The 16,994-nt window shown below is 38.0% G+C and overlaps 1 protein-coding gene across 2 annotated transcripts in view; it reads left to right on the top strand.

The window, feature by feature from the left end:
* The window catches only part of znf608 (zinc finger protein 608), a 40,191-nt gene that overhangs the window by 12,194 nt on the left and 11,003 nt on the right, over positions 1 to 16,994 (top strand). For both annotated transcript variants that reach the window (XM_066711339.1, XM_066711340.1), the window contains one exon: positions 3,027 to 3,279. In XM_066711339.1, coding sequence (XP_066567436.1) covers positions 3,027 to 3,279 — 253 coding nt within the window. The remainder of the gene's footprint in view (positions 1 to 3,026; positions 3,280 to 16,994) is intronic.

Genomic DNA, 16,994 nt, shown 5'->3' with positions numbered 1-16,994 from the left:
GTTTGGAGATGCTACTGTATCTTTTCCTGGAAGAAAGTGTTGGTACTATCAGTGTAGTATGATTTTTTTTTTTTTTTTAAGTATGCAGATGTTTTTAGAATGAGAAGAATCTGTTTAGAACTTTATTTTGCTCTTAACAGAAGAAGAATGAATCCAGACATTAAGGAACATTGTCAAATTGTAAAAAAGATTTACTAGCTGCAATGTCGTAGGGACAGAAGTAACAATTGATCAGGATTTGGCAGGTAGATGGATCTGTAGTGTGTGTGTGTGTGTGTGTGTGTGTGTGTGTGTGTGTGTGTGTGTGTGTGTGTACTTACACACGCACCTGTTTTCTGTGGAGGCCAGGTCAAGACACGGGAGAAGTAGTGAAAAATGTTTAAAGTTAGTGCCTGTATAACATTGACATGTATTCTCACCACCTCCTCTTATTAATATTCTCTTTGATGTGCACTTGTAAAACCCAGGATTGGCTGTTAATCTTTTGGGATCTCAAGGGCTTTTGGCACCTGTCCATAATTGATGTACTCATATGGTTATCTGACTACTAATTATGAGGTTGGGGATACAGTCTTTTTGTGTGTGTGTGGTTTTGTTCATTTTTTTTTTATTCACATTGATATAACTGTATGCTTCCATTCTTTGCAATATGAGGACTTCAACTGTCACATGATTTCCTGAGAGCAGTTCAACTAGTTTGAGACTGCAGCCTATCATTGCATTTAACAACCTAAAAACTGAATATGAAACTGAATATTAATTCAGGTAATTGAGTGTAGCTACATATCTGGGAATACAACTAAATGGGTCACACCTTTGGATGGAAAAAATACATGATCACCTTATCTTAGATTAGGATCACATTTTCCATTGAACTAATACCTATGGCTTAAGGCAAAATCAAACCTGCTTAATATCCTGACAAAAGAGAGCTGAAGAACAACATTCATGTTGCATGGATTCCATGTTTAGTATTTGTATACAGGTTATGGATAGAGGGAGGCAGTGAAAGGAGAACGGGTTTCATTGCTATTAACTAATCTGAACTTTTGCTTCAAGTGATACCAGACACTGGTAAACTCATCACTGTGTGAATCTAGTACAAACCTCACACTGGAAATTCAGGTAGGGCAAACAACAGAAACCATGCGCAAACCCTTCAAAGAGATTAATCCTTTTTATAATGTAAGTTTGGCTTTGGGGTAGTTGCAGTAAGAGAAAATCTGCATGGAGTATTTTGTATCATAGTAATTGCCAATGTCAAAAGGTGAAAATAATTATTTTCATTCCAAATTCATAAGCCATATCAATTCTGCATTACGTAATTATTTAAGGCTGTCACATTGTTTAATTGTGTTTTCTGAGGTTTTATTTGGAAACATACTAAACTGCTTTAAATCGATGGTTGTAGTCTTACAAAGCAAATGGTAATGGTTCCTTAGATCAGCTTTCTTAAGCTGAACAGTTAATGGTAAATGCAAAACAATAGAACACTTACAATTGCCCAGCAGTATGGTGTATGATGTGCACAATACATTTAATTAATCAGTTTTAAATAATAAGGTCAAAGTTGAGTTGATTGGAATTGTTTTTGACAGCATGAGGTTTTAGACTGTTCATGTTTGCAGGAATACCATGTTTGTCGTGGAGTACAAGTGGACCAATTCAATAAATCTAAACAAAATTGATGGAACTGGCATATTTCTAGTAAACACTTAAACTTGTATTGTTTTCCATTGCGATGTAGTAGTGCTTGAACATGCTGCACTGTTGCCAGATGGAATCCTAATATACATGGAGGTTAGTGCAGAGATTGATGCAATAGATCAATCATGATGTTAATCTTTATGGATGAATCATTACATAATTTTAAATTGGCCACTGGCGTTTCATTTATATGGATAGTATTAGAACCTCTTTTGGCCAATAAACTGAACTGTTAAGGTTAAAGGTGGCAACCTTAATCATGCCTTAAAACAATAGAGATGTCATACCTCAGCAGCCTGTGGACATGGTATGTTAGAAAGCTGTGGTGCTGTTTGCTTAGCGCTCATATAAACACATCTAATAATGATGCCTGAGGTACAGAACCTACCAATTTAATCCGATCTGTGCCTGGCCTTGCCTTACAGTTTTCATTAAAATCAATATAGAAAATGTTTTTCTGTCTAAATGGGCATATATTTAGTTTTACTTATTTAAAATTGATGATTTAAAAAGGTATCCGCTGTCTGGGGAGCTTCTCCAGTCTTAAAAAGGCAGAAGGAGCCATAAAAGCAGCTCTCTCTGTAAGTGGTCATATGGCAGCTGGTACTTGGGGCCACTTGGGGCTGTCGAGGATTGTTTTTCTACAGATACCTGGAGCTTTTACATTTGCCCGTAATACAATGCAGAAATCGTCATGTTCTTCAGATATTTGTCTATAAAAAAATAAAAAATTCTCATTTATTGTGGGTTGACTGTTACAAAGTTAACAGGAAGTCATTTTTTATACTGTGTAACAAGATTTGCAGTCATCTTTTTAACTCAAATGAGAAAATGGGTGTTCTGTGCTATCCCCCGATTATTCCCCCTGATAGCAGAAAAAGCTACAGTGGCAACAGACGAGATAAATAAATCACAGTTGGTTTACTGCTTCAAAAGCCGTTGTCAACGTTGAATAATGAGCCTGACTTTCTTAGTCCTCTGGTAAGCTGAAGGCATTCCATATTCAAGGAAAAATAAACCTTTGTCAGGACAAACCAAATGGCCTGTTATTTGCAGTCTTGTTTATTGCACATTAGACTCACTTGGGCAAATAAAACCCACAACAGCCCTTGGTGTTTAAAGCACAGAAAAGAGATTGAAGATCAAGCCAAGCAAATTGTTCTAATAAGCTTTGTGATTTTTGATCTCTGCCTTGGTACACTGAGTAAAAGTAATATTTTAATAGAAATTGTCTTTCTTTGTAAGCGTGTGATTCACTTGAGGTTTTGGTTAACATGCTGACTGTTGCACCCATAATTAAAGGTCTTCTCCTTTTCCAGGTGGATCCCTTGTTTACAGTGCCTGCGCCTCCACCACCAATTTCTTCAAGTATACAGCCACAAATTCTGCCTTCCTACTATCCTCCTTCATCGAACATTTCAGCCCCAACTGAGCAACTGTTAGTAAGGACTCGATCAATGGGAGTAAATACTAGTGAGGCCGGAGTAGTGACCGAACCGGAATGCCTCGGACCCTGCGAACCTGGGACTAGTGTTAACCTGGAGGGCATTGTATGGCACGAAACGGAAGAAGGTAAGAGCTTTTGTTTCTGTATTTTTTCACCTGATGTTTTCTCCTGTTGGCTGGGGATTCTCTTTGAATCATGGAAATGCGTCTTTATCAAAGGTGCCTTCTTGTTATTTCTGTAGCCTGCTGTTATGTTACAGAAACTGTACAGTGCATGGCTGAAAGACGAGCCGAAAAGCCACCTGTAGATAATTTTGAAGGTATGCTACAGAAAGCGGAATAAAACACTCGGGTCTAATCATCATTATAAATGGGATCCCTTCCCCTGAAACCCACACTGCAAAGTAACATCTGTCTATGTTCAGTTCAGTGCAAGAAATGCTTGGTTACATTGTTTTGTAGTTGGAGAGAATACACCAGGAAGAGATTTAGAATACATTTCTTATTTCCTAAATGTTTAGTTTGGATTGCAGCTTGAGTTGGGTTTTTCTAGTTCATTTCAAGGGCATAGGAAAGTTTTGTTCATTATAGCGATCAGATATTTAATTGAAAGCCGTGTACACAGCGAGGGCATTACACCCATCGTTTATATTGGCTCGGGTTTTATATGTGAAGGTGGCGGTGGTGGTGGGGAGTTGTTCCCAAAATTCTTTGAGGATTAATATTGCGTTGTGGATTTTTGCCAACTTTTTTTTTTTTTTTACTGAAAATAATCCAAAAAGTCTCTGTGCTCAGTACAACTAAGCTGCTGTGTATTGAAATGTTTAACAAGCGCTGGAATGTGGGGCTGTTTTCTGAGCGCAATGAAAGCACGATCAGAGGCTTTTAGCTGGAGCTCATTGAGAGCAAAGTGCTCTCCTGACCCCGAGTGCATCGTGGCCTGACTGGAAACATTGTCCCGGATGGGATCTGGATCACAAACTTTATTATGATTATGATTATTATTATTAAAAACTCTTATTTGTTGTGAATAAATACCAGCTTTTGTTTTGATCTTGGAAAAAGTAGGCTTAGTAAATGTATAAACCCTGTACACAATATTCTGTACAATGTGGAGACAGAAGGGTAAAGTCATATTAAAAAAAAAAAAAATTCTTTAAAGGAAATTGAATAAAGGAAAGCTAAATTGATATGCCTGTTGAAATCTGATGTTGGAAGAATTCATCTTTGACTGAGATGTTTCCACCTGAGGTGCCGAAGAAAGAAAAATGTTCCTTTACAGTTCGCCTGAGAGCGAAACTGAACAGATTGTAGCACTTAATATTTTCTGCTAAATCCCTGCAGTAGGAGTCGGCTGAGGATTGGGGGTGGGGTGCTTGTTAATGATCCAGAGGTGGGTGTGTGTGTGGGAGAGGGGGTTGGTCTAATTGCCATTGCTTGGTCTGTGGTGTTTGTTAGTTTTAAATAATACAATTCCCCCTTATTTTCTTTTTATGCTTAAACATTTCTTTTTATCCTCCATCCATTTTAGGATTTCTTACACTAAACCCACAGTGGAAAGGAGACGTGTATTCATGACTTGTAATCATTAGCCAGGCATTCTGTGCTCCTAAAAGCATGGTGCCTACAGCATGCGTTTTATCAACACGATCACATCACACTGAATGAGACCTTTCTTCTTTTGCCATAGCTGCTAAAACAACTTGCCTAGGGAACAGATACCAATGGGCCAATGTGTATGGAAGACATCTCTTGTACTGCATTACAGATTGCCTCCAGAGACAAATATGCAAGCTGACATTTTTTTATTTTTTAAAGGCTTAGACCTAGGATATCATTCGGTATCCTATTGTGCATCTTTATGACAGAACTAAAAAAAAAAATGCATTTGCTGACAAGTAGCCTAATTTTACAAAGCACTTCTATTCTTAGAAATGTTTAAGAAGCATAACCTTGGTCTCCCGTGTCTTTTGTAGCCGAGAAACAGCTGCTGCTTTAGCCTTCTGTTTTTCTGCTTGTCCTTGTGCTCGGTGTGTCCTGCCTTACGTGCTCAAATTGACATTATTATTAATGCCACATTAGTGTAATTTGTTCATATGATTGTATTACAGCTGAAGGAGCAGTGATGTGAAAATTCTAAGCACTCTGTTTGTAGCACAAGGTTTAAATCCTGAGCTAGCTACTACTGCTGAGGCAGATTGTTTGATGAATTAGTGCAGAAAATCAAGCATTTTTTCCCTGTAGGATCAGCTTTTTTTCTCAGGGAAATGTATTGTTGAGTTCAAAAGCTCTGTAAGCTGTATTATGGTGCACATACTTTTACTTTTATTTTCATTTTTTCAATCCGTGTCCAGGAATGTTTTAGGCTGAAAAATAAAGGGAAATTAATATTGCCTTTAAATGAATTCACCATCTGTGATTTCATTTCATATATGTGAAGACAGCTGCAGTGTCATGTTTTCAGATGGAACATTTACAGTAATGATTTAAACGGAATCTAGCATTCTACTTTTAAATTAGGTTAGAAATTACCTTCTTTCCATGCAGGATGCAAATTGGAGTTTGAGTCTTGGTAAGCCAGGCATAGCCTAATGAATAAACGGAGTGACAGTGCTATGTATGAATCTGCATAAAGTGCTGCAATTCTACATTACAAACCACCTCCTATCAGATCAGAGTCCTATTTTGGGTCCCGAGAGTTTCTCGCAACATAGTTATTCCGTGTGTAAATAAATATTGGCAAACTGAGGGGGAGGTGGTTTGACTGAAGCACACTGCTCTAGCGCTGGCTGGCTGAATGTGAAATGGTTTGCTGCAGTGGAGAGGTGTGTGGGGGAGGGGTGCATAGCCTGAATGCATGTACAGCCCTGGTTCTTTCAGCAGCAATGTTTATTACAGTCCAAATTGTCTGCTTATTCTAAAGCATATATATATACAACTTATATGAAAACACTTGAAGAATATGATTCTCAGTATATTGCAGTACTTCAGTTTTTTCACTGTAAAGAATCACTGACCAGTAATGCATTAAAAGGATTTTCTATTTCTACGAAAGGTTTCTCTTGAGAATGTCCTTGTGGGTTTATTGTGAAATGGGAAAAAAAAAATAAAGGACAAAATTGTGTGACTGCTGGTACTCTTTCTGAGCTGAATTTAACAACAATACCAACAAGAGAGCATTCTTGAAAGTCTGTTTTTGTACAGTGGATTTGGATGTGTTGAATAGCCCAAGGGTTACCATTTTCCTTGGATTTAAAGTAGAAGGTTTAAGATGTGGAGTATAGTAGTTTCATTAACTTCCCTGTTGCTAAGGCAACCCTTTTTAAAATTGCTTTTAAGACGAGATGTGCTTAAAAAAATAAATACAACAAAATGGGGAGAAAACATTAGCAGTCGGAGCAAGTATTTTATCATAAAGATTTAAATAAAGCATCTAGTTTTGTTTTTTAAATAATTTGTAGTTTAATTTACCAGTTCCTTAATCATATTCAGACTCCTTCAACCATAGCATTCCTTACATACAGACAGTCTAGTGCTTTAGGGTGCAGATAAATTGGAAAGGGAGACTGTCTGGCACAAAGGTCTAGGCTAATGCGTGGTTTCATTCATATCTGGAGTATCGGGTTCAAACCCATCTATGTTCAAACTAAAATAAGCATAAAAGCCAGTGCTGCTGTTTTTTGGGTTAAATAATAAGCCATTCAGATGACTCTGGCACTGATAATGCATTTTTATCCCTTTGACCAGTCGTTCCGTTTATATCTCCATTCCGTATAGAATGCATAACAGGCTTTAATCAGTGATTTAGGATGAAAGTGAAGATTGAGAAATGTTTTAAGTGCTGGGGACAGTCTAGTGAAAGTGGAAAAGTGGTGGTCAGTATTTGAATATGTAGCCAAGGACCATAGAGACCCATGATGAAAGACCCATTGAAATGTAGATAAACTAACCAGCAAATAATAAAAGGTCATGAAAGGTCATCTGAAGCACCAGCAGGAGATCAATTAAACTCTCTGCCTGGTTTGGGAATCTTTATCTCAATTCTTCCGCATGGTAACTGGTCCTTACAATATCTTGGTATAGTATTGATCTAGTTATTATTAACGGACAAGTGTAATTTGTTTTACTGATTTATTTAAAAATGTAAAAACTATTTTTAATTAATTAAATTTCTGAACCATTTGTAATGGAAACCTGAGCTTCACAAGCGGGTTCAAATATGGTGCATAGAAATTAGAATTTGTTGTGGAATATTCCATCATTTCTGAATGTGCTACACTATTTAAAAAGTGCAAATCAGAACTATGTGTAGTCATTTAAATTTAGCAGTTTAAAAAACTACTAAAATATTTTATGACGCAAAAGTGGTCCAATACATATGCAATTCTATGCTTTAAATGCATTAAAATAAAATTAAACTCAAGTCCCAGCCTTTTGGAGGCCCTTTGCCATTATCAGTTCCCGATTCCAAAATTTTATTCTGCTATAGTTTTGGCTTCCAAGTCTATTCGAGAATTGAGAACCGTATTGAGAGCTATGGAATACAGGAAAAATACCTTTAATTGTTTTTAACCTTCTCTTAGTTATGACATAAAAAGGCTTACATCTTGACTTGAGATAGCATAAGCATTGAACTCTCTGCCTTGCCAGATTTATTCTGAAAAACACATTGCTTAAGGGCTAAAGGTAAAGATGGGGGTTGACAAAAATGCGATGCCAGTCTAGACAAGAAAGTGACAGGAAATAAGCTGGAGAAAATGTTTTTGTATCCCTGAGGTGTTATCTTTGAAGCACGCAGGCAGAGAAGCCTTTGTGTAAAACGGCCTCTATTTGGGCAAGTACTAGTGTGTTGCAGGAAAAGCTGCTAATTTGTTTTTTGCTTCAAGGAGTGCTTAGGGCTTCTTTTGTCTGCGCTGGTAGCTTTCAGTAAAATGTTTTTCCTTCTCTTTTAATGTTTGATGTGTGGGTGTGGTGTTTACTCAGTGTTATATTGTATTTTTCTCCCAGTGTAATCTGTTACAGCAAATTTATTTCCTTGGAAAAAAAAAAAAAACTGGAGGTTTGGGGTTGTGTTTCAAAACAAGTTTCAAAGCCTAGTCTTGCAGTATATGCATGAAATGGGGGGGATTTGTAACTGTTTCTTTGTGATACCTGTTCTGTATGATTTTGCTCTAAATTGTAAAATGTTATGTAAAATAAAATGTTGCTCATTAACTGCTGAGTTTCTTTTCAATGACATTTAAGGGTTGCGGTTTTAATAACATTCCCGTTTCCCTGGCTATATACTGTAGACATCTACAGGCAGGGGAATAAAAATACAGTATCATATTTAGATTTAAGCTGTTTGGGCAGCTCTTTGACAGGCAACTACAAATGGTGTCATCTTCTGAAAAGGGAGCTCTCTGTTCCAAGTGGTTCATTTGCTGAGGTATGAGTTTGTGAATTAATGTTTTGTTTGCTTGGAAACACCCTGGATACTCCAGAAGTCGTGTGCTGGGCTAAAGTGGAGGAGCCAGCCAAAGGCCTGAACCGAGTGAACCGCTTTTTGAAGGTCATTTCTTGTTAGTGATAGACTACTGTACTAGGCTTTTTCACTGTGGAATGTATTTTTATCAGGCATTTACGGCCCGTAGTAAATTTAATTGCTGCATATTGGTGAAGTAACCTGAAATGAATTAAGTGTGACTCGGAGTTTACTATGAAACAAAATCGAGATAAAGACCTTTTCTTGCCCTGTGTTAGGTTGTGGGCTCGATGCCAGGGAGTGTGTTGCTTGCTCTCTGTAAGTGCTATAAATCATCCCTGCTGCACCTTGAAAGCTTTTTAGAATTAATTCCTGTAATGGATTTGTGCCATCAGAACCGTTTCTCAGTATATTCACATTGTATCGATTTATTTGTACAGAATGTAGAGCACAGAACATTTTAGAAACCTTTAATGTTGATGTATTTACAAACACTGTTTTTAAAAATGCAGTATACAGGTAAATGTGCTGGTTAAGAACCCAAGACTTGACATCAGTCATGCCTCTGCAAAGACATTAAAATGTCTGGGATGACAAGATGTATTACAACGCTGTCTTGGTCCCAAATAACTTGGATCCTCTCGGAAATCTTGTTTTGTATCATCATAAAAAATTAAATTCTACAGTACAATTAAACTTGGAGGTCTTTTGCATTAAGCTAAAGAGGCCAAAAGTCTAATAATTAGGCAAAAATCCAGTGCATTGAAAAAATAATGCTTTTAATCTTTTAACATTTGCAGCTGTATTTTCTAAATCACACCCAACTCATTTGACTAAAGAAGATAATTGACGACCATACAGTCCATTATTTTGTGTTACTATGCTAAATTTATATTCAGATTTTAATGTCACAAGCAAGAGCAAGAATGGGGGGGAGGACCTTTCTTGATTGACAGTGCAATCCTCCATAGCACTTTTTTATTTTATTTTGATGGTCGTAAAAATCAAATGTCCAAATTAATGCACTTTTCCCCCTTCTTTTCACTGCCCTAGCTTGCCTTGCTTTTTCCCTCTTGACTAATATGTGTGTTTATGGAAGCCAATCCTCTCCCAGTTACAAGCAATTACTGTTACAAAGTCAACCTTTGGAATCTATTTTTGAAAAGCAGCTTTTACTCTAATCAGTCTCTTTGTGTGCAGGTGACTCCTGATCGCTTGAAGCATTCTCTTCCTGTAACCATAGTTTCTCTACCCTGCTGTGAGTTGATGTGTAGATCTATGTTCTGTTGGCTATTAAGGTGCTGAAGGCAGTGTTTCTGTTGCAATTTATGAGAAATGTCAGTTGAAGCCAGGGCATACTGTACACACTACATTTTCCCAGCTGGAGACTGTTCGTGAACAGAAAGCTAAAATGTAAATGTGTGCAATACTGCCTTGTTTTTTTTAAGGGAAAAAAGAAGCAAGTGGCACAGGGAATTGTCTCCCTGTGTGGGTGGGCTGAGGTCTATAATATGATTATGTTTTTAATTTTTGTTTTGTATGTACAAAACAAATTACACCTGTACTGTACTGGTATGTTTCGCCATGTACAGGGCAGCAACCCTACTGTACACTGTATTTGTGTGCATATCTAACTATCCATCTATAATGTATAGATGCACAATGTATCAGGATTCCTATATTCATGCTAATGGTGCTTAATTTTTCTTTGTTTTAATGTATAGACCTAGGTGGTACAATTTATATTTGTACATACACCACCCCCTGGTTTTGCCCCTTGCTACAACACTGAGGACTACAATAAAACTAAAGATGGTTGCACAATTTGTGTGTTTCTCACTATATCAAAGTCTTCAATTATAATGCATTTTTTAATTCCCCCAACACCAGTGATCTAAAGAGGGGGTGCTGTATCTTGTTGTGAGGTGGCTTTGATCCTCAATAAGAGACCAACATCAATGCCAGTTAAACCAAGACGTCTATGTTTTGGCGTATGGCATGTTCCATTCCTTCGTGCTGTACGTTAAGTCACGTCTGCCACCAATGCCAATAAAGATGATGTGCTGCGGCTGGTGGCAGGGCTGAATTAAGGCAAGACCACCTTACATGACGGGAGCCATGAGTGGATTAGCCACTCTGACTTCTAGCGGTCCTGACGGAGATCATCGTGTGCAGATAGACTTCTGCTTTTTATATTGGTAGGAAGGTCAGGAAATGTATGCATTCGGGATTTGCAGTGAGAAAACACAGTAGTCCCAAGGGAGCCTCTTGGCTTAGCTCATTGAAACTGGCCTTCTCAGACTATCCAAAGAGAACCAAATTGACTGTAAAACACTCCTCAGGGAACGCTGGAATAAGTGAGCTCGGTCACTTCTCGTAATAATGAACCCTCGCCCTTTTTACAGTCTAGGGCTTTGCGTGAACTTTTTTTAGAATTTTAAAACCTGTGGCCCCTATTCTCCATAAATACACATCAAAGTGTGGAATAAATGTATATAATAAGTCTGCTTTTATTTTTGATCCCTTAAATAAGACATTTTTAAATGTTTTCCTACATTCTCTCAGCAAACAAACTCAATATTTTTAGATGCATACGAAGAGGGTGGGTTTTCGGTTCAAATGTGAGAAGTGTTTTTTTTTTTGCTGTAATAGGTTTTTAAATGATGTTAAACCTCCCAGCTAGGCTCATGTTATCTGATACAGTAAGTACCAGTGCTCGGCGACCGCTCGCTCCAAGTCCTGCAGCCTCTGTCTGCTCATTAAAGCGGAGAATGAAAGCCAGTGTGCAAAGCCATCGTGGGCCGTGGGTTCAGAAGCTTTTCTGAATGCTTATTGATTGAGCAGGAGCTAATTGCAGAACATCTTAACATTTCTGATGGCAGCTCTTGTAATCTGTGACTGATTTGTATTTATTTTAACTTGCCCCTTCCATATCCAAACAATTTATTTCTATAACTGTTCTGTGTACCAAACCCGAGGCACACATTAAAAGTCTATTGCTCTGTAAGCTTAAACATTTTTATTTGCAATACCTTTAATTTTATTGCATCAATAGAAGATCGTATGTAGAACACTTTTTTAGCAATTGGCTTAAAATCTCATTTTAACAGACCTCAGATGAGCACTCATATTGTAATAGCCAATGTTATTTTTGGTAGGGAAATCCAAATCCCTAGAAGGTCTGGGAAATCAGCTATTTATAATCCGTTTTGGTTTAACCACTGTGTAGCAGTAATTATAATTAAAAAATCACGAAAGGAATCTTATTAAAGGAAACTGCACCACCAGTCCTATCCCTGATACAGGATAAGTACACGTTCATAAGCGCAATGTCCAAATTGTGAGTTACGGAGGAGTGTTGGGGGGGGTAGGATTACAATCTGATATAATAAGATGCCGTAACAAAATCAGTAAAGGTTACATTCGCAGGCAATACAGTACATAACAGGGAGCCGGGAGAACGGTGGTGATGGCAGTGCATGAAAATGAATCCTTTGAAATATCTGTAAATATGTACTTGGCTTTCACAGTGTCTAGCAGGGCAGAGCCGGGCTGCCGTGAGTGACAGCTGAAAGGAGTAGCTGCTGTATCGGGGGGATTAAACAGATGGAGGCTGCTGTTCGCTCAGCCATCAGCATTCCACTAAGCTCAGTAAATATCTTATCAGCTCCCTCCAATCTTCAAGGAAAATACTCCAGCAAAGACACAAATGGAATATTTTATTTCATAGTGAATAGATGTCTGGGAGCATAAAGGGGCCCTAAACGCATTTGAACTAAGAAGATTGTGTCTTAATACAACCTTCATATTTCTTGCTGCTCTTTGTCAGTCCTTTTTTTATGTTTGCGGTGTATAAATGTGATTCTAGCAGGTAATAGGCTGGTCAATACAAATTGTGCTGAACATAAAACAGTGTTCAATACTATACTGTTCAATAAGTCACCCTGCATAAAGGAGACCAAAGAAATAATATGAATACTCTACCCCTGCCCCCTCCCCATCACTGAAAGACAGAATTTGTTGCCTTTTCTTACATCAGAGATCCCCTCCCCCCATAACATCTTCCGTTTACACTTCAACACTGTTACCATTAAAATGCAAGAGTGTAAGATAGGAAGGAGAGAAATGAACAATAGGAGTGGAGAAGACTGAATTGGGCTTGCTTAAAGAAGACACTGCAAGCTGTCAGGAGACTTGATTGATGGGCTCTCACTGCAGTCCCCTGAGCAAAGCAATAATGTTCCTGCCTTTTGTGAAAGGGTTTGATGTGCCACTGGGGTCAGAGCTTATCAGCGGGAAGGGCCAGTGTTTCAGAAGAGGCCAAAGTGCAGTTGATAATTTATATGGGAATCTTACCCCTCTACTCCCACATAGTGAATTTTATCTCGAGAAGGCTGCCGTGCCAAAGATGGAATATCGCCGGCCCTAATAGTGTAGTGTGATTATGCAAATCACGTCAGCTGTAGGTATTTATTATAGCAGTATTTTGCCTGTATCTCTGTCAAGGCATGATGTACTGCATACATTAGTGAAATGGCAATGCTGTTTCCACTCTCAGTGCATTTGAAATGGTGCTATTGAATGAACGAAATTAGCAATAAAGTGGACACAGGAGGAATACAAGGCTTTACTGCTTTGCTAGATGGGATGAACTACCAGAGGCTGAGGAGTTCCTGGCTGTTCCACCGCATGTCAGGAAGTTAAATGCCATCTTTGATTTGCTTAAACATTTTACAAGCCAGAAACCTAATTTTAGTGTGCTGTACTTGCCATCTTCCTAATGTTACAATTTCAGCATATATTGAACCATCAAAATTGTGCTCACATCTGCCAGTACAAACCTAATAATCTGCAGGTTTCTGGAGCGAAAAAAAAAAAAAAAAAATCTTTTCCCTTTTTTGGCCTCACACAGCGTGTGTAATTACATCGCTTTTGTGGGACTGTTGCATCTCGGCCGAAACGCCAAGACGAGTCGGCTTGTAGACTGCCATGTAGGTGTTGGTAATTTGGAAAAGGAGGATTTTATTCTACGCCGTTGAACCTCCCCTTGCGAAAAAAACCAAACAAAAACAAAAAAACAACAAATCTGCTCCAGTGAGTGCTGACAAAGCCCTCGCTAGCTGGCCGTGCTCCTGAGGAACTCTATTAGTTGCACTCCATTAGGCCTGTTTAGACGAGAGCTCTGGTCTCTAAGCACATGATTGAACTGTAGTTGACTTTTTTTTCCCTTAACAATTTTGATAAGAGTGCAAGATGGAATTACAACCACTTGTTCTTGTATTGTCTTCTAATACATATTAGCTAATGATTTTTACCAAATTCATCAGAACTTAAATGTTATTTTATTTTTTAATTCTTTAATTATTTGACATTGTTCCCCAGCCAGATGTCAGTTGGCAATAGTGGTGTGTTCATGGCATGTTGTACATGTTACTCCGTATTCTTGGACATCACAAACAAAAAACCTTTAGTGAAACAAAGATGTGTTTGGCCCCTTCTGGAAGAGAGAGGGTAAAAAAAAAAAAAACCTAGACAGGCTTGTTAAGAGGCTGATAATTTATGGATACTGCAGCTGCCTGCCAACAAGGCTTTACGAATGCTTTTTGTTTGGCTTGGAAGCTGCAGATGAAAAGAGCCCGGGGCTGTCACAAACAGAGCGCCGTTTCCAAAACAGGCTTTAATGGGCTTTTAGGCCTTCTACATGGCATGAACCCATGTCGCTGCAGACCTATAAACATCCCTGCTTTCTAACATTTATTTAAGGCAAGGTTAAAAGGACAAAACGTTAGTGTCTGGGAGGTTACTATAGTGTTTTCATTTTAGTTGTCTGCTGTAGAAGAGAATGATCTCGTTTTGTTTTTTGTAGGGTAGGTTTAGCAACAAGGTGATCCTGGCATGAATCACAATTCTGTACCATGTGTGCCTAAACCAACACGTCCTTGTATTTTCATCAAATGTGAGTCATTGAATTGTCTTCATTCTGACTTGAAATGGGTAATTATACTTCCATCTGAAGTTACTGTGTATTTATTTAAAAAAAAAAAAAAAAAAGATACACCATATGTTAAACAAAGTGCTTTCTTGCATTTTTTTTTTTGGTTCCGTTTAGTTTTTCCCTCAAGTGGGGGTGCTAATGAACAGTTCCAGTGATCCTGTAATTAGACTAACAGATGAATGTGACAGGCAAGATGAAAGCCCAGAATGCTAATGGCTATGATAATCAATGTGCAGCAATGAAGAGGGATGTTATCCTTATAGAAAAGACCATTGGCTTAGCTCATAGTAATACAGTTCAAAAGCTAAAAGGCATGGTGTCACAGAACAAGATACCAATTTGTATTTATTCTCCCATAACATTTGTTCATTTCTTCAGGTGATGTTACATAGTCTTCAGCTTTAATGCATGACTTTTACATTTAGCCTTCTTACAAATGTTACTTTGCTGTTTATACTTCAGAAGCTATGTTACCAAGTAAACATGGGGGGGAACATCAACTTTCATACAGTTCTGTAGGTGTCTATTTGATTTACAGTTACTGAACAGATTAGGTTTCTTTGTCATAATCTCTCGTACCAAACTGCAAATATGAAGGCCTTTTTTTCTACACTGCACTGCTGTAAAAAAGCAGCCCTTTGACACGTACTTGAACTGCTCTTATTTATTTTGCTTTGAAAGTGGGATTTATAGTTATTGTGCCATAATATCTGTTGTGGCAAAGTTCAGATTAAGTTAGTGTGTGGGTGGGTGTATTAAAGGTCAGGAATCATAAGGTGTAGTCGGAATGTTTTGGATATCCCAAATGCATTATTTCAAATCAAAGCATAATTCATTCATATGATATTAATTATGTCGTTAGTTTCTCATTCCCCGTCACAAATGTAGAAATTTAAAATAATGTGCACTTCTAGATTAACACTCCCTATCTATGCAATCATTACTTTCCCGGCATTATTTTGATTTGCTTTGGAAGGGGAAAAAATGAATGTTCAGTGTTTTGGACTGCCAGGTCAATAGAGCATTTTTAATTATTACATGTTGTAAAATGTTGAATGTGTGGTTGCTCCGTTTCATTACCTTTGAGGCAGTACATTTGATTATCACTATAGTAACATCAATGAAAAGGTTTATGATGCTCGTGCATTTTTATTTCACTGGCACCAGCCATGGATGAGATCTGCCATTTATCGGTGACCATCCATGCGCCAGTCTTTGAGCAAAATGAATAGCCAGGGCCAGCCAGTTTTCAAATGCTGCATAGGGGAATCTGCCAATTTAAAAGAAAAGGAAAACCGGTTATGGAAGAACAACAAAAACAAATGGCTTAATACAACAGTTAGCCTATTTTGGGGGAAAGCTTTATCCTGGTTTTCTATTAAGGCTGTTGATACTCAGTCCCAGGCTTCAGTCTGTAATATCTCAAATATCAAACCATTTGATCACTGCACCAGCTCAGAGGGGCTCTCTGAGGAATGAGCTCATGCAAGCAAAGCTACAGTAGTTTTAGCTGACCAGTCAATTGATTATTGATCAAGTGTCTCTGCACAAGAAAGAAATGGATGGTAGTGAATAAACCTGAGTCTAGTTTTCCAAGAAGTTCAATGATTTTCCTTGATCAATGCAGCTCACTGGGCTTTAGAGTAAAGGCAATGGGAATTTGACATTGATGGAAGTTGCGGCACTCGCATACAATATTGGAACGCAGACTCCTGGGTAAATGCCCTTCCCCCCCCCCCATCTCCTATTTTAGGAGATCTGTTGAGATCACAAATAATGAACTGGGCCTAGTTTTTTCTAACAAACTAATCCAGTTAAACATTTGAAATATAACTAGGCTAAATACTTTATTAAGACCTAGTTGATTCTTAAAGCTGCTAATTGGATGGATTCTTACTGTTAAATGTATGCAAATTACACAAATTACATGGAAAACTATGATGCATCTAATATTTACCAGCCATGTCATGAGGTTTGGATTTTGGGACAGGTTTCTGGAGATTTCACTGGTTTGATGGCCTTTTTATATTGTGTTAAAGGTGCTCAAGTATCATTGTAAGATTATTCACAAAGTAGAGTTTGTGTGTGGGGAGGGAGGGAGGGGGTTGAATGTATTGAATCACAACCCATTCTTTTTAATCTCAACATTGATCTTATTGGGAAAACTACCCTTGTAAAAAGATGCTTCTTTGAAACCTCTCCAACCCAAGGTCACCTGTCTGTAAGCAGAGCTGATTTATTGTTGGGTCTGTTCCTTAGAGAAAAGGTTAATTTGATGAATGAGATTCACTCAATTGATCAACACCCCCCTTTTCTAAGCAATTGAACAGTCCAATAATCCATCTGATTCAATGGTGTAATTTCATGCATTAGTATGAGTGA

The sequence above is a fragment of the Amia ocellicauda genome, chromosome 8, assembly GCF_036373705.1.
Source record: "Amia ocellicauda isolate fAmiCal2 chromosome 8, fAmiCal2.hap1, whole genome shotgun sequence".
Lineage (NCBI taxonomy): Eukaryota > Metazoa > Chordata > Actinopteri > Amiiformes > Amiidae > Amia > Amia ocellicauda.
The sequence above is the reverse complement of the archived record's forward strand: the minus strand, read 5'-3'. Positions and strand labels throughout refer to the sequence as shown.